This window comes from Panthera uncia, chromosome B1 (assembly GCF_023721935.1).
Source record: "Panthera uncia isolate 11264 chromosome B1, Puncia_PCG_1.0, whole genome shotgun sequence".
NCBI lineage: Eukaryota > Metazoa > Chordata > Mammalia > Carnivora > Felidae > Panthera > Panthera uncia.
In genome coordinates this window covers 54,499,356-54,522,071 of record NC_064811.1, presented here as the reverse complement: position 1 = coordinate 54,522,071, position 22,716 = coordinate 54,499,356, and the positions used below count along the sequence as shown (strand labels likewise).

Genomic DNA, 22,716 nt, shown 5'->3' with positions numbered 1-22,716 from the left:
TTAGAAAAACGTAGATGACGTATGCTACAAGGAAATCACTAGCAAATGTAATGCCACGTTTGCTACAATAAATCAGCCAGGATGGAATGGCAACCTCCAAGCTCCTTACATGCAGAATTGCAATATCCGGTATACAGAGAGAGCTCACACATATCCATAGGAAAAAAAAAAAGATAAATAACCCAATAGAAAAAGTAAGCTAGATATATGAATAGAATTCTCAGAAGAGGAAGCCCAGAATGAGAATGAGAATCATTCTCACTGGCAATTAGGGAAATTTAAATGTAAACCATAATGAATACAATTCATTTACATCAGAATGATGGCAATACTAGTTATATTAAAATGGATACCTTGTGAAAAATCATTTGACAGAAACTTCTGCCTCGTTATAGCCGATGTCAAACTGTGGAAGAAGAAGCCAGTATAATGGATCGGTCAAACACAGATTTAGGATTATCCCTCTTTACCACAAACCTGTTTCTTGGCTGTACCTTCTAGGTGACCAATCTAAGACTAGGCTGTTATTTTTTTCTAAATAGTCAAGTCAAGGAAGTTTGTGATTCCCTGGATGACTCCTCTCTTGAAACCATAGAAAAATGGTAGTCATTAGTACTAGTCAGACAAGTTTCATCATATTTGTTCTGTACATTTCACACAGCCCATAAAAACAAACCAATCAACACTGAATGTAGCACATAAGCCTGTGAAACATTGATCACCTTAAAAGCTACTCTAAGAGGTCATTTTAATTATCACTATCATCGTTGTCACCATCATCATCACCACCACCATTGTCCCTGACACCACCACAACAATCAGAATATTATGTACAGGTAAATGGGATTTTATCTGGGAGGTAAGTTACAAACCCTAGCAAGTTGCTAGAGTATCTTCTAGCTTTTTAAAAACTGGTTGCTTTCTATAAGTTGGATTTTTATTTCTAGACACTGTTAAAAAACATGCTACTGTTTTTGAGGTTTAAAGGCTCTGCAAAGTCTCTGGGAAAGTTTTACAAAGTTGGAATAAAAGAATCCAGTTTTAGCAAAATTTTGCTTACTTTTTTTATAAGAACCCTACCATTTTTGTTCTTTAGTAATGTAATTGAAATCGTATCTTCTAATATGAAAATGTTTTCTGGGAAATAATTTAAAAATATAAATTCCATCATGGATTTTTGGAATAATGTACTTTGTAACTTAGGTCCTGAATTGGCAGCAGGCAGACTACAGAGGGGCTCAGAACTTTATAGATTTTGAAATGAATTCCCTTCTGTAGGCTCTCTGCTTTTCTAGAATTTAGGGGAAAGTTAGAGGTGGAGATCATTCAACTCATTTGATCATTAATTTCCCTGTTCCTTATTCACAACTCTCCCTAATGATTTAAAGTCCTCTGGAGGGGGGGGGGAGGTTTATCTTTATAAAATTTGGGGAATTTCGCACTGGAATCTTGCTTTTTAACACGCTGTTCACTGTATAACAGAATTCAGGTGCATCTAATTCAAATGGTTTGTAAATGAAGTTCTAATAAATGAAAACTATAGTTATGTTTATGCTTTGTGGTTTAACAGCTAATGCAATATCAGAATGTAGTTAGAATATAATCTAGGAGATGATTCCTAGTATGGACTGTGGGGATAAATTATAGTGAGACTGATGTTTTAAAATTGTGAATCGTGTAGTTACCATTATTTTTATCGACATTATTATTGTAATTGATTAAGGTGAACAGTTGATTATACCAGAATAATGATGAGCCCTAACTTGAATTAGATTCAATACAAAAATGAGGCAGTTATAGTTTAATTATGTACATACAGTTGGTTAAATTCATTGTAGATTAATTTTTAACCAATTCTCTTTGTTCAATGAGTTCATCCTGGAAGGCAGGTTTCTGTCTTTAAAAATGGCCAAGGGACATGTAGGTGGCTCAGGAGATTAAGAATCCAACTCTTGATTTCGGCTCAGGTCATGGTCTCAAGGCTTGTGAATTCCAGCCCTGCTTTGGGCTTTGTGCTGACAGTGTGGAAACTGCTTGGGATTCTCTCTCGCTATCACTCTGCTCCTCCCCACCACCCCCACCTGTTTCTCTCTCTCTCTCTTGCCCGCTCTCTAAAAATAAGTAAAGTTTTTTTAAAAAATGGCCAAGATTAATTTGGTAAATGAGAAAGTAAGTTGTTTCATGAATGGAACTTTTAAAATATTTAGAACTTCATTTTAATAATTTCAGCTATTATTCAAAAATAATGACCAATTCCTCGAGCCCAAGTATCACATTTTCTGGAGGAAAGGTTGAATACATCACACACCACTGTGATCTTTTAGATATAAAAGTATCTCCTTAATTGTTTATGATAGGAAGACATCCACAATGAGGGGGAGAAAAGCATCAGTGCTCTAGTCAACAGTATGTATTCTCTACCACTTCCCAGAGCTTCTAAAAGAAGCTTTCAAAGAAAAATATTTTATAAGCTGTAGCATAGTGATTCTTTGTATAGAAACCATTTCAGCCACTTTAGAGTCACCACTCAGGCTACATAAATGTTTAAGTCCCTCAAACTAATTTGCATGTCTCAGAAAGACTAAGCTACCAGACTAACCTCCACCTGGCTAATCCAAAACATATTTGAGACCTCAGTATCACGGTAAACTTTTCTGGTTATTAAAAGAGACATATTATCAGATATTCATAAGGTTGTAAATATTATTATCAATTACCTTAATTGCATACTCCTTTTAAGGTGTGATTTATCTAGTGTAAGAAACATAATACCTGAATAGCCTTTTTGCTCTGAGGATGAGATTAAGCAGCAGGATTCCAGAATGAAGGCATGCATGCAATGCATCTGAAATAGGGAGTTCCTTTGAAGAGCTTTGACAAATAATCCCAGTTTTGGGAAGCACTCATTAACAAATCATCAAAGGGGTATCAAGAAGAGGCAGGATTAAGAGTAGAGAACAGGGCAGAGAGGAAATAAGACTGGGTGGAGTTGCACAGTTGTGTCATAAGGTAATTTTTTTTTAAGGAACTTCTCTACCGAAAAATAAATTGGTCTTAGAGGAATCAAAACAGAAAGATTCTCATATTCATAAGGAATATCTGCCAATCTGCCACATATGTCCCCTGATTACAAACTCCTCTGTTTTGCAAGTTTTGTTTAGGATGATGAACACAAAAGATTGAGGAAAGAGCTGGGGCTATTTTGAAATTTGAAATCAGATTATTATGTGTATGTGTTATAGTACTTCCTCCAAATCAGCAATTTCATGACATCATGTCTTTCAAAGTATATGAAATAACTAGTGTCAAACTTTATATAGATTAGACTAAGGGTAGCCATAAGACCTAATTGTAACCTTGATCACTCTATTAGGGTGATGCCAAGTCACCATATTTTCTGATTATTCTTCATCTAATTGATTGGTTTTAGTGATGAAATTTGCCTGTCTCTTAATTTATATGATGCAAAGAATCCATGTTTATTATAGAAAGATTAGAAAATATAGTTAGGAAAAAAGTAAACAAAAAAAGAAAATAATCTACCCATAATCTCATAACATGGGACAACTCTAGTTGACCTCATGATTTTCCTTTCACATTTAATTAAAACTTATAAATGGTTATATTATATATTTATTTTTAAGTCTATATATATTAATGTACATGATGTGACTATAGTTTACAAGAATACAATCAGACCACACTTAATGTTTTGTAACTTGCTTTAGATCAATAAAAAGAGCAAATTAATTTCTCTTTTTGAGGACAAAAACCATGTGTATCTTGCTCACTGCTATATCCCTAGAAGCTAACATAGCTAACAAATCGAATATGATTTGTTAAAGGAATGGACATTAGAGTCTATCTTCTCTGAGATGTTTAAGGTTTCTATGTTTCATACTAACATAAGAGCCTAATTATAAATTGTGTTGTATGAGGTGAGGAGAGCCAGGCAAATTTAGACTGTCTAGCCCATATGGTTTGAGCTATTTTCTTCTTTTCATAGGCATAGAATATTCTCCCAGAGAAGATCTTGGCCAGTATGGATGGTGATCCTTATCTTTCTTGGAGTGACAGCAGTCTTGGGAGTAACTATTGGTTTCCTTGTTCATTTTCTGGCAGTGCGTCAGTATTGACTATTTTCCATTTTCACCCTTACTACTAAATCTCCTTTTACTTTTAGAAATTGATAAGAAATAATATAAATATTAAATTTCTTAATGGAAGTTTTCTCATCTATTAACTATGTTCCAACATAATCATTCTCTATTATTTAATACCAGTTAAAAATTTTTTTGAATCAAATGCCTCCTTGAGCCACTCTGACATATTACCAACTATGAGAGTATGGCAAGACTGAAAAGCTCAATATTTTGATGCCAAGATGCATTGTCAATAAAGGAACATATGTATTAGGTCAGTAGTTGAGCTGTTATGTCTTTTAGTAAATATACCTAAAATTTCGGAAATCCTTATTCTTCTTGGCTCAATTCTGGTTGTTAAGATACAATTGCAAAATAAGAATGGATAATCCACAAATGGCTCATCTAATAGTAGATAGTAGAAGTGGCTAAATGGCTGAATGTTTATGTAAATTTGATCTTATTTAAAAAAAATTAATACTACAATCAGAAAGTTTGGCTTTCCAACTTATTTTTACCTTTCAGAAAAATAAACCCTTAAGTCTGTGTAGCTATTTAATGTTTTCAAATAAATTTGATATCCATTATTCTGCTTGATCCTCATACTAATCCTTTGAGTGAAGGAGGGTAGGTTTTACTATCTCTTTTTTCACATGCAAAAAACCAAGATTAAGAAAAGTCAAACACTTGTTATCATAGGCTTTTAAATGTCATAGATGAGCATAAACTGAAACCTTAATATTTAAGTGTATTATTTTACTTTATCATAAGTTTTTCTTTTTTATTCCTCTGAAATATATTACCCTGTATAGTGTAGGATATGTATCCAGTGTAGGATACATTTTGCCTAATACAGTGAAAATTCTAGTTTTTCCTTCATTCTGGCCTCTCCTTTGTTTTCTCTAACCATCTTGATCTCCCAATTTCAAAACTTGTCCTTCAGAAGGGTCACGTATGCTTACAGTCTCTTGCGTGCCATTTCTGTCCTTGAACTCTCTGTAGTCTGGGTTCTTCTGCCCTCTGCTTGATTCTCCTCATTAAAGAATAACATCCATTATATAATTTCCTTAAGGAAAGTGCTCTGAGTTTACCAACTCAAGCCCAGTGAAGAAGCCCAGTAGCTTAATTAGTAATCTTTCCAAAATATAATTTGCATTTTAATAAGTCCCTTCTTCTGGAGAAACAATGCATTCATGAACAGGAGACAAAAGGAGAACTGTAGGCATCCTGGCTTAAGCAAGATATGTGTGGGATGAGAATTTGCCCTTGACTTTCTCTGTATGGTGAACCACCTAATATTTCAAATATAAGGCTAGATGGACTTTTATTACCTGAAGTTAATTGAACTGGGCTCCTTGTGAAGTAAAAATGGGTACCCAAACTCTGTTGTAAAGGTCACCTAGAGTCAGCTTAAAAGACGGGTTTGCTCTCAGATTCTGGCTTAGGAACCAATACAGTCTTTGTTAATACTAAGAACAACTTGAGTTGGATGAGACCTAATCTCTCATTCAAGTGGTATGAAATTCGCTTGTCTGTTGAATATATTGTTTCTCAAGACATTGTTTTGAGTTTCTACTTCTTGAGTTACCTCAGAAATTAATATTCCACAAGGATCATTATTCTAGAAATGACTCTGGTTCAGCCCTTTCTTAACTATTTTATTTAACTACTACTTAAACTATTTCCAAAAGCTTACCCAGACATTTATAAACAATTAAAAAGTCCTTCAGATTGTTTATCTAGCAGTGCTAAGCCCTGGCTTTGTCTCAGAATCACATGTAGAGCTCTTCTAAAGAAGTATCCATTCCTTGGGCCCTTCCCTTATGTTTTATGATTCAGTGGAACTGAGGCAGGACCTGTCCATGTGTGCCTTTAGGAGCTCTGTAGTTATTCTGATAGACAGTGTTGCAATCTATGCATCTAAGGCAATGTTTTATAAAGGTAATAACATTTATTTCTATCTTAAAATAAAAGATTTTATTATAAACTTTGGGATGGGCTCAGATTTAATGTAAATACTGACTATTGCTATGCCTGTAAAACTGACTATGATTTTATAGGCCACAGTGTAAGGTACAGGGTAGATTCCCATTCAAGTTGTCTAAATAATTGTATTATTCAGCTCAGGCTGCCATAACAGAATACCAGAGACTGAGTGGCTTAAACAACAGATATTCATTTTCTTGCAGTTTGGAGGCCAAGATCAGAGTGCCAGCATGGTCAATGTTGCCTCACATGCCTTTTTTTCTGTGGCATATGGAGTTGGTGGGTAGTTTGTGGAGAAAGAGAGAAGGGTCTCTGGTGTCTCTTCTTATAAGGCTACTAGAATCTGACTTAACCCTATGACCTGATTCATGATCTGATTTAACCTTAATAACCTTGTTAAAGGCCATATCTCTAAATATAGGCGCATTGGGGGTTAGGGCTTCAACATATAAATTTTAAGGGGACAATTCAGTTCATAAGGATAATCAAGGGTGGGACGCCTGTGTGGCTCAGTTGGTTGAGTGTCAAACACTTGATTTTGGCTCAGGTCATGATCCCAGGGTCACACTGGGCTCTGTGCTGCACATAGAGCCTGTTTAAGATTCTCTCTCTCTCTTTCTCTCCCCCCCACCCCGCCTTGTCTTCTACTCGCTCTCTCTCTTTCTAAAATCAAATCAAATCAAGTCAAATCAAATCAAATCAAATCATAAAATAAAAATAAAAACCAAGGGAAAATAAACTTAAACATTACACCTCAATGGGGCTCCTGGGTGGCTCAGTCGGTTAAGCGTCCGTCAGACCTGAGCTGACTCAGGTCATGATCTTGCTGTCCATGGGTTGGGGCACCCCATCGGGCTCTGTGCTGACAACTCAGAGCCTGGAGCCTGTTTTGGATTTTGTGTCTCCCTCTCTCTCTGCCCCTCCCCCGTTCACACTCTGTCTCTCTGCCTCTGAAAAATGAATAAACCTTAAAAAATTTTTTTAAAAATTGCACCTCAAATCAATCTGATTTTCAGTAATATAACTAGACTCAAGTATCTAAACATCATGGTTTCTTTGAATATGGGCATGATATATGTGACTTTTGACAAATTAATCTGCCTACCTGTAAATACCCAAGTTCAGCATACTGGATATAACACAAAATTAGCAGATTCTAGTTGGTCAGTCTTCTATTTGATGAAAGACTTCACAGATTAAAATCATGAAGTGGTATGAAAGAGGATCTTGGAGTTTATTTATTGCAATTTAGTCTTTGTGATTAGTGAAAAAAAATCCCAGAAAGCTGAAGTGATATACCAATACAGCACAGCCCATTGGTGGCAGAGCTTAAACTAGTTTCTCTAACTTCATATGCATTATTTTTTTCAGAATGGCCTTAGGTAACTTCTTAGCTAGAACCTAGCATTTGCTTTTCATATATACCAGTTGCTCTAAGGAAAAATATAGGAAACCATTGGAATATAGGAAACTAATTTTTATTTTGGATTGAAATGATATTTCTGATTCCCAGGATAATGCATTATTTCATCTCAGAGATCATATATGTTTCAAAGCCTATTATTATTATTAGCACTTCTTAGAGACTCTGTAGTACTTTTTAAGGTGAATCAAAAGTACAATTGCTCTCAAAATATATGAATGGATGATTGCTTAACCAAAACAGAGTACCATTTCATATGAGTTTCTATTTTTAAAAGTACATGCATAATGTAGAAGAACTACCTCTAGGCTTGTCTTATTTTAACATTACAGTGGCCCTAGTATATTAGGTGAGACATTTTACATTTGGGGACAGGAAGGAATGGGGAATGTGAGACCTTGTGATGCTCCACCATATATGCTAGAGGGAAGTAGGATGGCAGCAGGAATTCAAGGAATGACTTAAAGGAGTGGAAAGCACGCAGATAGGAAATGGGGCAGAAGAAAAGTTATAAAAGGGTATAGATCATCCAGAAAGAAAAGGGAAATGTTTGTAATGTTTCCTGTGTCAGAAGTGTTTAGAAAGTTTAACTGGGTAATCACTAGATCAAGAATTTAGATGACACATAAAAAGTAGGTTTCATTTCTAGTGCACACTAAAGTGGATTGTTAGTGGCTGCCTGGATTGCCATTCTGCTGTGGATGCTGAGGGTATACCTGGCTTGGCAGGGCAGTGGTGTCTATTATCATATGAAGGAAGGAGGGGGACCACTTCATGAATACTAGGTAGTTGCTATTTCTAGAATGGGTGGATATTCACTCCCCTTCATTTCCCTCCTCTTCCTTTCTCCCTCCCTCTGATAATTTAAAAATCTGGGTCGAATGTGAATTTTGAGACAAAAGTATGGAGGGATTTGAGTCTACCTGTTATTTTTAAATTCTTGGAGTATTTCTTTGTTTCACAGGAAATATTTTCTATTACCAAGGTGATTTTCATATTTCTGGAGTTACACACAATGATAGTTGTGAAAATGGAGCTTCACAAGCCAACACAGATCTGGACAAAAATATAGAGACTAAGGTAAATCAGAGATTCCTTTTAATAATTTCATAATAAATTTGATTGAAACAGACATGATGGCTATTTTGTTTTTTTCTCTTGACAGATGTCTGATGTTTTTCAAAATTCTAGTATATATAAAGAATATATCAACTCTCAGGTCATCAAACTTCTGTAAGTACAAATTCAGTCAGGATCTTATGGAAAGGGAGGTAGATGATATGTCACATCAGCTGTGGTTTTAAATAACAACAATAAAAGGAAAGAAGAAAGAAAGAAAGAAAAAAAGAAAGAAAGAGAAAGAAAGGAAGGAAGAAATCTCCATAAATTAAAATATAATTGCAGTTAACAAATTTCTGTTCAGAGTAAGAACTGTTGTGTACAAATCTGTAACCTCCATACTTGAAGGGGAATTATAAGGTTGTTGATAGCAGCCAGTCCTAACTGACTACTATGATGAAAGATCATTGTAACCCTGTGGAAAACAGAGTCCAATCTTATTGTTTTGGTATTCATATACTAGCCTCCTCTTCTCCCATCCATTCCCATCTGGCTATATCTTTACTATAATAACTTTCTTTTGGTCTCTTTAATAATTACTATCACTATAATGACTGTGGAGCAAAGTGAATAATTTAAGATAATACTTGTCTGAATATGTCTTTGAAGTGGTTTGAGTATGGGGGTAGACAGGAAGGATGCAAGGAGGAAGTATCATGGAACACTGGGGATGAGTGATAAAGAGGGACAGTACTTGTATTTTGGTAATTGCCAATATCCATTCGTGGGGAATTCTGAAGTACCAAAATAAAACAAAAAATTCAGCTTGCCAAAAAACCAACCAACTAACCTACTTACCTATAGAAAAACAAAAACTTTCAAAGACTCTTCTATTGATCATAATTATTTGAAAATAGAGTTGTGGATATTTTTTTAAAAATGTGATTTGTTTTGAAAGTCTCCAAAAATGAATTAATCTCCTTTCATAATTAATAAAAAGGATGTAATGAATATATAGATAATAAAGATTCTCTCTATGTTTTAGAGTTATCTTTCTGAGCTTTCTCATTGTGCAGTTCTGCTGGGGTAGAGATGTATGAGAAACTATAGGGAGAAGCTTAGTACTGACTCCTGAATATATGCTAGGAGTTATCTTTTGAATGTTTCCTGGTACTGCATTTTTGTTTCCATTTATCTCTTTATCTAAAGTAATTAGAAAATATCTGTACAAAAACATGGTTTTTACTGTTTTAATAAAATCTTACACCAATCATTTGCTGGCCAGTACTCAGTTTCTCATGTGTGTTTGAATTATTCTGATTTCTAGTTTGTAGTTCATATCTTATTCCATGAATAATACCTTTGAACCAGTTAGAAGATTTTTAGGGACACTTGCGCTTTATATATACTGAGATAATATCTGTGTATTCTTCTTTAATATATATGTAAAGGAAATACGATGATTAAATGTGGGAAATTCAATGTGTTAACAAGACATCTTGAAATATCAAGAAACAACACACTAGAACATTTCTGTTGTTTCTTGTCCCGATCCCAAAGGTTCAAGGGTACAGTTACAACTGACATTCAAGTTTCCTCCAGCAAAAAGGCACAGCATGAAGACTGAAATTGAAGCTATCTTACATCAGATATTGAAAAACAACATGGCATCCTGGAATGCAGTCCATACTTCCTTTAGACTCATAGGTATTTCACTTATTTCCATTATTTTCTATTACTTAGGTTTTTGGACTGTTTGAAAAAATATTAGAAAAAAATTAATAAGGAGTTTCAGGTATTTGCTTTGGGGAAAAATATACTTCTCACATTTTGGCAATCCTATGAATGAGTTGGAAATGACAGTGGCATAAAATCTTTGAAGAGTGATAGAAAGGAGGACTAAAGTATGGGCATGCATGTGATCTTGGAAGGTTTCACGTTTATGTTTGAAAAATGGGATGAAGGACTCTAAGCAAAGCATTATTCCTCCCTTCCCTCTACTCTTGTCAGGATCTCATTACAGGAAACAGATTTGGGGCTTAGTTGATCATTCATTGTGGAGACTGCTAGAATAAGAAGGAAGTTGGGGATAGGGAGTTTTCACTGCTCTTGTGGAAGAATGGGAATGATACCATCAAAGAAAAACCAATTGTCTGGAATAATTTCCTAGAAAACAAGGAAAGAAAATGATAGGATTTTGCCCCAGTTCAGAAAATGAAGTCTGTAAATATCTTGAGTGTCTGAAAAGGTCTTGAAACTCTCATTTGGATTGTTAAAAGGCCTGTTAGGTGATAAGTGTGTGGTTCCAGAACCCAGTTTTGTGGTTCTTCCAGACCAACAGTTGATCCTAGTGTCCTTTAAGGCTATCAAGGCTGACAACTGCCAGTTACAGCTCCTTTACCTCAGAATACCTGTTATCACTGGACCACTTATGAGAACAGAGTTTGAGGCAGAGCTTCTCAAAAGAACAATACAATTCCTCTGTGGGTAGCTATTGGGAAAGAAGGTTGCCTCTCTGTGTCCTAGGGATTTAAAGTGAACACTTGCTAGTGGGTCCTATTGTAGTTCCCCACCTTCTCTCTGTCTCTCAAGTCTCTTCCCAATAGAAAAGATACTTGAATTTAAGTTAAATTCTCAAAATTTCATAATTCAGTCATGGTAATGAGATGACTCTAAAGAAAAGGATAAGCCCAATGAAATATGATTTTAATTGGAAAATTTTTCTTTATAGATAACTTGGAGTAATTCATATGAGAATTATCATAAGGAAATAAATCCAAAGATAATTAATTCCCAGTGCCTTTTTTAGTGAGAATGTCAGCTTGTTATCTCACTAAATATTTTACTGCAACTATTGTAAAATTGAGAACTTTTTTTTTTTTTTTATTTCCCTTTCCCCTTTCCTTTACTAGCTAGTAGAGATGTGGAGAGATGGTCAAAATATAACAGGTAGGAGGTAGAGGGGCTGATAGCTAATATGTGAATTAGTCTGAATAGTTAAATGTTGGGTGTAATTGGGCTAGAAAAGTTAGCACGTATGTCCTTGGATTGAAGATAATTTCTTGGTGATATTTTATTAATTTTATGTTTTGTTTTGATTTCAGAACTCAGCAAGGCTAATGTTGAAATGCTTACCAACAACCGTAAGTTCAGAAATTATGACAAACTTAACTCATTCACAAATATTTCCCTATCACTTTCTTAAAAAGTATCTTGAAATATGTAATATGGAAATCTATAGTAGTCTTTCGAAATTATTGGCTATATCAGATATATATCTGGAATTGCTTTTTGAAAAACACTGGCCAGTGAATTTTAACTTTTGTAAGAGTTGTCCAAAAGGATGAAATAAGAGCTGTTTCCAAAGAATGGAATCATTAGTGAAGAATATCATATCTGAGTAAGTTAAAATAAAAAAGATTGAAGGGAAAAAGGACAACGAAGGATAATAAGAAAATATAAAATTAGGCTATCCCAAATACATTTATTATAGAGTAAGAATAGTTTTGTATCTTCTAAATAAATTCTCTTTAGACTATCATGTTGCCCACAAGATACATATATGCATTCTTTCACTTAATGGATATTTATGGTGTATCTATTATCCACATGGGGCTTTACAGACAGCACTGCATATGCTATGCAAGATGCAGGCATACAGAAGTAAAGTCTCTACCTTCAAGAATTTTGCAATCTACTTGGAGAGATGAGACTTACAACAAATAGATAACATAACAGTCATTGGAAGATGATTGAGAGTGAAAAAGAGGATAAGTAAAAGTCACCCAAGCCAAGATACAGTCAGGTACCATGATCACAGTACATTCCAGGAAAGAGGTAGCATTGCTTAGGAGATTCTGGACAATCACTGAAGGGTTTCAAGTATTGTTTTAAGATGTATTTCTCATAAAGCATAATCAAAGATGGCTGCTTTTATATAAATACATCCTTTCTTCAGGTTGTGGAAGACCAGCCAACAGTATCATGGCAGGCAACCAAATTGTGAATGGGAAGAATGCCCTGGTGGGGGCATGGCCATGACAAGCCAGCATGAAATGGAAAGGCCAGCACTTCTGGGGGGCATCTCTGATCAGTAGCAGGTGGCTATCATCTGCAGCTCACTGCTTTGCTGAGTAAGTGTGAACATCTGACTAAATGTAGGATTTGGGATAAACTGTGGGGATTAACCTAAATACATGAATGTTCACCAAAGCCAAGTGAAATTTATAATTAACCTGAATAACCAAAGGGCAGCAGAGGCATTTAAATTTGTCAAAAAGGAAAAAGTGAGAGGAAGTAATTCACATTTTCCAAAAAGCTACTTTGGCCTGCAATTAAGTGCTTTATTTACATCATTTTATTCAATCATAACAATAGTTCTGTATGGAAGTTATAATTTAACCTATTTAAAGATGAGGAAAGTAGGGTTCAGAAATGGTGATGTAACTTGGCAAAGTTCATACAGCTCCTAAATAACAGAAATTGAATGTAAGCCCAGGTATGTCTGACTCCAGTTATTATATGCTTATTTTTCTTGCCCTCCAGAGGTTTACTACCTAACTGAGGATATTTAAATGTGATATGTTAAAACTGGTAGGCAGCATCGTGCAGTTGATGGCACATATACAACAAGATAGTAAGTTCTATGAAAATTTGATGAAGAAAGGAGCATTCCAGCTGAGGTATGAAAGTGTAAAATTTGACCAGGACTCTAAAGATATAAGATATGATTGATACAGTGGGTAGATGGGAAAGAATAATATGCATTTTGGGTTGGGGAAACCACTTTCTTCAGATGTGTTGAGATAGAATAACACAATTTGCATTCTGTGGACAGCAAATAGAGCAAATTTGAAGTAGAGAAACTTTGTTAAAAGAAACATTAGAGGGTTCCTTGGTGGCTTATTAAGTGTCTGACTTTGGCTCAAGTCATGATCTCACAGTTGTGAGTTCAAGCCCTGTGTTGGGCTCTGTGCTGACAGGTCAGAGCTTGGAGCCTGCTTCGGATTCTGTCTCCCTTGCTCTCTGCCCCTCCTCCACTGACTCTCTCTCTCTCTCTCCCTCTCTCAAAAATAAACAAACGTTAAAAAAAAGAAAACATTAGGGAGGAGCCAAGATGGCGGAACAGCATGGAAGCTTTTTGTGTGTCTCACATCCATGAAATACAACCAGACCAACACTAAACCATCCTACACACCTAGAAAACCGATTGGAAGATTAACAAAACAATCTGCACAACCTGAACCACAGAATTCAGCAGGTACACAACACGAAGAGCTGAACTTGGGGAGCAAGAAGCCCCAAAAGGTAGGGAACCCCTCTAGTGGTAGGAGAGAGGATGGAGACTGGGGAGGGGGGAGCATATGGGAAAAGCACCCCTCCCCAAAAGCAGCTGGAGAGAAAGTGGAAAATTGGAAACAGTCGCAGGCACTAAACTAAAAAGGGAGAAAGGAGAAAGGAGAGGGTTTCAATTTCACTAAGACTGTAAACAAGGGGAGTGCAAAGGCTGCAACTCAGCAGCTTGATACCTGGTGGTGCTCTGGTGGGAAAGGTAAATCCCCAGGAAGAGAGTGGGGTCCGGGAGGTTCTCGGGCCACATGGGGAAAAGTGGTTCCACTGCTGGAAGGACATTTGGTAGAGACTGTTGAAGTCACCTGGTCCCAGCAGACCCCAGAAGGCAGCCACATTCGCTGGTGCTGGGGCAAGGTTGTTGAGGGTGAAGCCTGGTGTCAGATGTGTGTTGCGATTTTCCATGGTCCCGGAAAAGCTGAGGCTACACTGTCTCGTGATTTTTTGGGGGGGGCGGGCTGGCACCTGGCTGCAGTCTCAGGGCACTGGAAACAGCAGGATCCAGCAGGCATTCCTGGGTGCAGTCGACATTCGGCCATTGCTCATTCAGCCATCGCTCGGTGAGCAGAGCTGGTCAAAGCCGCAGTCCTTCGAAAGTAAAGGGCTGGGGAAAACAGCTGCATCTGAGACAAAACTTGGGAGAGAGGTATTCCCTGGGGCCTAGTCATGGAGAGTGGAAAAGCGGGGAGGGGACAAGAGCTGAAGACAGAGGATCGGGCACAACTGCTGATCCGGGAGAACAGACCGTGTGGCTGCGTGGCACCATTTTTCACCCCTCCCACGCATGCGCATGCACACCCACGAGCACTGCAACAATCCACTGTGTTGGATTTAACCAACACAGACACAAGCAAGATGTCTGAACCAGAATTTAGAATCGCGATAATAATAATACTAGCTGGAGTCGATAGACTAGATTAGATTAGAATAGATTAGAATCCCTTTCTGCAGAGATAAAAGAAGTAAAAAATAGCCAGAATGAAATTAAAAATGCTATAACTGAGCTGCAATCATGGACGGATGCAGCAGCACCAAGGATGGACAAGGCAGAACAGAGAATCAGCGATAGAGAGGACAAATTTATAGAGAATAATGAAGCAGAGAAAAAAGAGGGAGATTAAGGCAAAAGAGCACGATTTAAGAATTACAGAAATCAGTGACTCACTAAAAAGGAACAACATCAGAATCATAGGGGTCCCAGAAGAGGAAGAGAGAGAAATAGGGGTAGAAGGGTTATGTGAGCAAATCATAGCAGAAAACTTTCCTAACCTGGGAAAAGACACAGACATCAAAATCCAGGAAGCACAGAGAACTCCCATTCGATTAAAATAAAACCGACCATCAACATAGTCAAATTCACAAAATACTCAGGCAAGGAGAGAATCAGGAAAGCAGCAAGGGGAAAAAAGTCCCTAACCTACAAGGGAAGACAGATCATGTTTGCAGCAGCCCTATCCATAGAAAACTGGCAGGCCAGAAAGGAGTGGCAGGATATATTCAGTGTGCTGAATCAGAAAAATATGCAGCCAAGAATTCTTTATCCAGCAAGGCTGTCATTCAAAATAGAAGGAGAGATAAAAAGTTTCCCAGACAAACAAAAATTAAAGGAGTTTCTGACCACTAAACCAGCCCTGCAAGAAATATTAAGGAGGACTCTCTGAGGGGACAAAAGATGGAAATATATATATATATATATAGCAAAAGCAACAAAAGATTAGAAAGGACCAGAAACTCCATCTCTACAAGCATCATAATGGCAATAAATTCATATCTTTCAGTACTCACTCTAAACGTTAATGGACTCAATGCTCCAATCAGAAGACATAGGGTAACACAATGGATAAGAAAACAAGACCCATCTATATGCTGTTTACAACAGACCCACTTTAGACCCAAAGACACCTACAGATTGAAAATAAGGGGATGGAGAACCATCTACCATGCTAATGATCAACAAAAGCAAGCCAGAGTAGCCATACTTATATCAGACAATCTAGACTTTAAAATAAAGACGGTATCAAGAGATGCAGAAGGGCATTATATCATAATCAAGGGGTCTATTACCAAGAAGACCTAACAATTGTAAAGATTTATGTGCCAAATGTGAGAGCACCCAAATACATAAATCAATTAACCACAAACATAAAGAAACTCATCAAGAGTAATACCATAATAGTAGGAGATTTCAACACCCCACTCACAGCAATGGACAGATCATCTAATTAAAAAATCAACAAGGAAATAATGGCTTTGGATGACACACTGGACCAGATGGACTTAACAGATATATTCAGAACATTTCATCCTAAAGCAGCATAATACACATTCTTCTACAGTGCACATAGAACGTTCTCCAGAATAGACCATATACTGGGACACAAATCAGCCCTCAGTAAATACAAAAAGATTGAGATCATACCATGCATATTTTCTGACCACAACGCCCTGAAATTCGAAATCAACAAGAAAAAATTTGGAAAGGTAACAAATACTTGGAGACTGAAGAACATCCTACTAAAGAATGAATGGGCTAACCAAGCAGTTAAAGAAGAAATTAAAAAGTATATGGAAGTCAATGAAAATGATAGCACCACAACCCAAATCCTCAGGGATGCAGCAAATGTGGTCATAAGAGGAAAGTATATACCAATCCAGGCCTTCCTAAAGAAGGAAGAAAGATCTCAGATACACAACCTAACCTTATGCCTTAAGGAGCTGGAAAAAGAACAGCAAATAAAACCCAAAACCAGCAGAAGACAGGAAATAATAAAGATTAGAGCAGAAATTAATGCTATCGAAACCAAAAAAAAAAACCCCAGTAGAACAGATCAATGTAACCAGAAGCTGGTTCTTTGAAAGAATTAACAAAATTGATAAACAATTAGCCAGTTTGATCAAAGAAAAAGGAAAGGACCCAAATAATTAAAATCAAGAATGAAAGAGGAGAAATCACAACCAACACAACAGAAATAAAAACAATAATAAGAGAACATTATGAGCAATTATATGCCAACAAAATGGGCAATCTGGAAGAAATGGACAAATTCCTAGAAATAGATACACTACCAAAACTGAAACAGGAAGAAAGAGAAAATTTGAACAGACCCATAATCAGTAAGGAAATCGAATTCGTAATAAAAAATCTGCCAAAAACAAGAGTCCAGGGCCAGATGGCTTTCCAGGGGAATTCTACCAAACATTTAAGGAAGAGTTAACACCTATTCTCTTGAAACTGTTCTAAAAAATAGAAATGGAAGGAAAAATTCCAAACTCTTGCTATAAGGCCAGCATTACCTTGATTCCAAAACCAGACGGAGACCCCACTAAAAAGGAGAACTATAGACCAATTTCCCTGATGAACATGGATGCAAAAATCCTCAAAAAGATATTAGCCAACCAGATCCAACAATACATTAAAAAATTATTTACCATGACCAAGTGGGATTTATACCTGGGATGCAGGGCTGGTTCAATATCCACAAAACAATTAACGTGATTCATCACATCAATAAAAGAAAGGACAAGAACCATATGATCCTCTCAATAGCTGCAGAGAAAGCATTTGACAAAATACAGCATCCTTTCTTGATAAAAACACTCAAGAAAGTAGGGATAGAAGGAGCATACCTCGAGATCATAAAAGCCATATATGAACGACCCAACACTAATATCATCCTCAATGGGGAAAAACTGAGAGCTTTCCCCCTAAGGTCAGGAACAAGACAGGGATGTCCACTCTTGCCACTGTTATTCAACATGGTATTGGAAGTCTTAGCCTCTGCAGTCAGACAACACAAAGAAATAAAAGGCATCTAAATAGGCCAGGAGGAGGTCAAACTTTCACTCTTTGCAGATGACATGATACTCTATACGTAAAACCCAAAAGATTCTACCAAAAAACTGCTAGAACTGATTCATGAATTCAGCAAAGTTGCAGGATATAAAATCAATGCACAGAAATTGGTTGCATTCCTATACGCCAACAATGAAGCAACAGAAAGAGAAATCAAGGAATCGATCCCATTTACAGTTGCACCAAAACCCATAAAATACCTAGGAATAAATCTAGCCAAAGAGGTGAAAAATCTATACACTGAAAACTATAGAAAGCTGATGAAAGAAATTGAAGAAGACACAAAGAAATGGAAAAAGATTCCATGCTCCTGGATAGGAAGAACAAATATTGTTAAAATGTTGATACTACCCAAAGCAATCTACATATTCAATGCAATTGCTATCAAAATAACACCAGAATTCTTCACAGAGCTAGAACAAATAATCCTAAAATTTGTATGGAACTAGAAAAGACCCCAAATAGCCCGAGCAATCTTGAAAAAGAAAACCAAAGCAGGAGGCATCACAATCCCAGACTTCAAGCTATACTACAAAGCTGTAATCATCAAGAGAGTATAATACTGGCACAAAAACAGACACTCAGACCAACGAAACAGAATAGAGAACCCAGAAATGGACCCACAAATGTATGGGGAACTAATCTTTGACAAAGCAGGAAAGAATATCCAGTGGAATAAAGACAGTCTCTTCAGCAAGTGGTGCTGGGAAACTGGACAGCGACATGCAGAAGAATGAACCTGGACCACTTTGTTACATAATACACAAAAATAAGCTCAAAGCAGATGAAAGACCTGAATGCAAGACAGGAAGCCATCAAAATCCTTGAGGAGAAAGCAAGCAAAAACCTCTTTGATCTTGCCTGCAGCAATTTCTCACTCAACACGTCTCTGGAGGCAAGGGAAACAAAAGCAAAAATGAACTACTGGGACCTCATCAAAATAAAAAGCTTCTGCACAGCGAAGGAAACAATCAGCAAAAGTAAAAGGCAACTGACAGAATGGGAGAAGATATTTGCAAATGACATATCAGAGAAAGGGTTAGTATCCAAAATCTACAAAGAACTTATCAAACTCAACACCCAAAAAACAAATAATCCAGTGAAGAAATGGGAAAAACACATGAATAGACACTTCTCCAAAGACATCCAGATGGCCAAACGACACATGAAAAAATGCTCAACATCACTTATCATCAGGGAAATACAAATCAAAACCACAATGAGATATCACCTTACACCTGTCAGAATGGCTAACATTAACAACTCAGGCAAAAACAGATGTTGGTGAGGATGCGGAGAAAGAGGATCTCTTTTGCATTGTTGGTGGCAATGCAAGCTTGTGCAGCCACTCTGGAAAACAGTATGGAGGTTTCTCAAAAACCTAAAAATAGACCTACCCTACCACCCAGCAATTGCACTACTAGATATTTATCCATGGGATACAGGTGTGCTGTTTCGAAGGGACACATGCACCCCCATGTTTATAGCAGCACTATCAACAATAGCCAAAGTATGGGAAGAGCCGAAATGTCCACTTATGGATGAATGGATAAAGAAGAGGTGGTATATATATATACAATGGAGTATTACTCGGCAATCAAAAAGAATGAAATCTTGCCATTTGCAACTACGTGGATGGAACTGGAGGGTGTTATACTAAGTGAAATTAGTCAGTCAGAGAAAGACACAAATCATATGACTTCACTCATATGAGGACTTTAAGAGACAAACAGATGAACATAAAGGAAGGGAAGCAAAAATAATATAAAAACAGGGAGGGGGACAAAACAGAAGAGACTCATAAATATGGAGAACAAACTGAGGGTTGCTGGAGGGTTTGTGGGGGGGGATGGGCAAAGTGGGTAAGGGGCATTAAGGAATCTACTGAAGTCATTGCTTCACTATATACTAACTAATTTGGATGTAAATTTTAAAAAATAAAAAATAAAGTTAAATCAAAAAAAAAAGAAAACATTATTAGAAAATATATTCAGAAAATTTGTTATATTGATTGGGCATGTCTCTAAATGACAAGATGCTTACTTCCTGAAGATCTCTTTTAGAAAGAATGTTTGCAGGATTTGTGTTTCTGAAGCAATTTTCAAACAGTAGTCCATGGATCGTGAACTACACAGGGGACTTGTTAAAAGTATAGATCTTTAAGCATCACACCAGACCTTTTAAATATAAATCTCAAGAGGTGAAGCCTGAATTGATTCTAAGGGAGTTGAGTTTAAGAAACACATTAAGAGTGTGGAATCACTGAAGGTTATAGAACGGGAGAAGGATTGAACAATGTCACCATTATATAAAGTTCTTAGAAATTAAAATTAAAAAAAAACAAAACAGCACCTGACATTTTGAAGGAAAGTGAGAATAGTTAGACAGTATGTTATGTCTTAAATTGAGAAAGAGTTTCAGTGGGGAACTGGAGAAATGACCAGAAAATTTAAATTAGAAGTCAAGATGCGTTGACTTGGTAAACATAATAGGGTAATTGGGTGAGAACAAGTGGCAATTTTTTTATGGACAAAGATGTAGATTCATGGAATCCGGGTGTTTGGCACTAAGTGATTCTGGACCCCATCCATTGAGGCTGCTTCTATGACTCCCACTTAAGTCGAATACTCAGGAACTGGATGGGGGTTTAGTAGCAGAAGACATCGGTGACTCTACTTAGAAGTATTTGCAGAAGGCTGACAGCTCTAATTGTCCTTTGAACTATTTTATTTGTAACATCTCCATGTCAAAGACATCTTTAAAAATTAAAATTTGGTGCTTTCTAGTGTTGGTTGGGAGCCTAACGCTTTATAAGATAATGACCACTAATGAACACTATTGTCACTCGAAAACTACATATATTTTAATTAAATTGTGTTTTCCAGGAAAAATAATTCAGGAGATTGGACTGTCAACTTTGGAACTATAGTAAATAAACCATATATGACACAGAAAGTCCAAAACATTATTTTTCATGAAAATTACAGCAGCGTTGTGGTTTTTAATGATATTGCCCTTGTACAGCTTGCTGAAGAAGTCTCTTTTTTTTTAATTTTTTTTAATGCTTATTTATTTCTGAGACAGAGAGAGACAGATCATGAGTGGGGGAGGGGGAGAGAGAGAGAGGGAGACACAGAATCCGAAGCAGGCTCCAGGTTCAGAGCTGTCAGCATGGAGCCCGACGCAGGGCTTGAACTCATAAACCGTGAGATCGTGACCTGGGCCAAAGTTGGCCGCTCAACCAACTGAGCCACCCAGGAGCCCCTGAAGAAGTCTCTTTTACAAAGTATGTTCGCAGGATTTGTCTTCCTGAAGCCAAAATGAAGCTTCCGGAAAATGCCAGTGTTGTAGTTACTGGATGGGAACACTTTATGAATGGTAAGTTTTTCTGTAAAAGGGTAATAGCTTCATGGGAATAATTATTTAAACAATCAGTTAGCCAATCAACCACTCTCTCGTGCAATTAATCAGTCACTAAATATATCAAACAAACAAACAAGTGTTGGGACCAAAAACTTGGCATTGTCTTCAATTCCTAAAATGCCTTTGGGAATAAGAAGTGGAAAAATTGGAATTATGTGTGAGGCAGCCAGTTACAATAAACACCAGAAAGGGAGAAATCTACCCTGGGACTGGCCTGGTTCTTGCTGACCAAAAAAAAAAAAAAAAAAAGAATATCTATTCTATAGACATTCTTTGTCTCTACAACCAAGGTTAAGATCCCCATTATACACAGAATTTGTTGCCTTTAGGTCCTCTTCCAGTGATACTTCAAGAGGCCTTTGGGAAGGTTATCGACAACAAAGTTTGCAATCATCCACATTCATTATCTGGTCTGGTTACCAACAAAATGCTATGTGCTGTATTTAAGTCAAGAAAAGCTGATGCCTGTCAGGTATGTCTAGACATATTATCAAATCATTTTGTCCCAAAGTACTAATTGAATTGAAGTGTTTATCAGTACAATTTTTTTGTGTGTGTATTAATGATTTCCATAGAGTAGCTTATTTTGATCCACATAACAGATATTTATTAATCCCACTTATATATCAGACACCAGCCTAGATGCTGGGGATGTATTGTTGAACAAAATCTCTGCCTTCATGGCAGTCTAGGAATCCATACAAAGGATAATACACGGTGATAAAATAAATTTGGCCCTATTTTCTGAGCCATCTGCACAATGCACTGCTGTTTCTTCCTTATCCAGAAATGTGGCCGGAGGTTTAGCATGTATACACGTCACCCATTTCTCAGGCTTCATTCATGATGAAGCAGCCAAGTCACTTTTTCTTCATAGTCAAGGCTGAACTCATTATAAAGTTCAATTCTGGTCAATCCAACATATGGCAGCTGTAGGCAGTATATTCTGATTTGTAGTTACCCTTGGTTTTGAATAAACCTAAGCTCCACAGTTCTAAGCTCAAAAGAAAGTGGACTCTTTTCAGTACCCAGGGGCTTCTGATAAGTCCAGAGAAGCAGTGAAAGGATATTCTTTGACAGGACAAGAAACATGTCTTCCTATCTTCTTCTAGAATGATTCTGGTGGACTGCTAGCTTATCCTGACTCTAGAAAAGTCTGGCACCTTGTTGGAATAATAAGCTGGGGTGATGGATGTGCTAAAAGGAATAAGCCAGGTGTTTATACTCCAGTCACTGCTTATCATGATTGGATTACATCCAAGACTGGGCTCTGAAAGAAAAGTAACTTTGGAACGGACCATAAAGACAGCTAGCCACAGGGTATTCTTATCCGTTGCTTCAAATCTTTTTCACTTTTGATTGTTGATATAAATCATTTTCTTACATTCAAATACCTAAAGTTCTTTAATATTTTATAATATCTAAAATGCTATCCATTCATATATTTATCTATTTAATGAATATAGGGGGAAAAAGAAACG

General features: G+C 36.8%; 1 protein-coding gene across 1 annotated transcript in view; it reads left to right on the top strand.

Moving 5' to 3' along the window:
- Positions 1-22,509, top strand: part of LOC125922361 (transmembrane protease serine 11B-like) — a 34,083-nt gene extending 11,574 nt beyond the window's left edge. Inside the window, 11 exon segments of the mRNA XM_049630025.1 lie at positions 5-129; positions 4,007-4,125; positions 8,516-8,631; positions 8,717-8,788; positions 10,137-10,317; positions 11,715-11,753; positions 12,569-12,743; positions 20,698-20,840; positions 21,077-21,190; positions 21,565-21,707; positions 22,348-22,509. Of these exon segments, the coding sequence (XP_049485982.1) occupies positions 5-129; positions 4,007-4,125; positions 8,516-8,631; positions 8,717-8,788; positions 10,137-10,317; positions 11,715-11,753; positions 12,569-12,743; positions 20,698-20,840; positions 21,077-21,190; positions 21,565-21,707; positions 22,348-22,509 (1,389 nt within the window).
- The last annotated feature ends 207 nt before the right edge of the window (positions 22,510-22,716 follow it).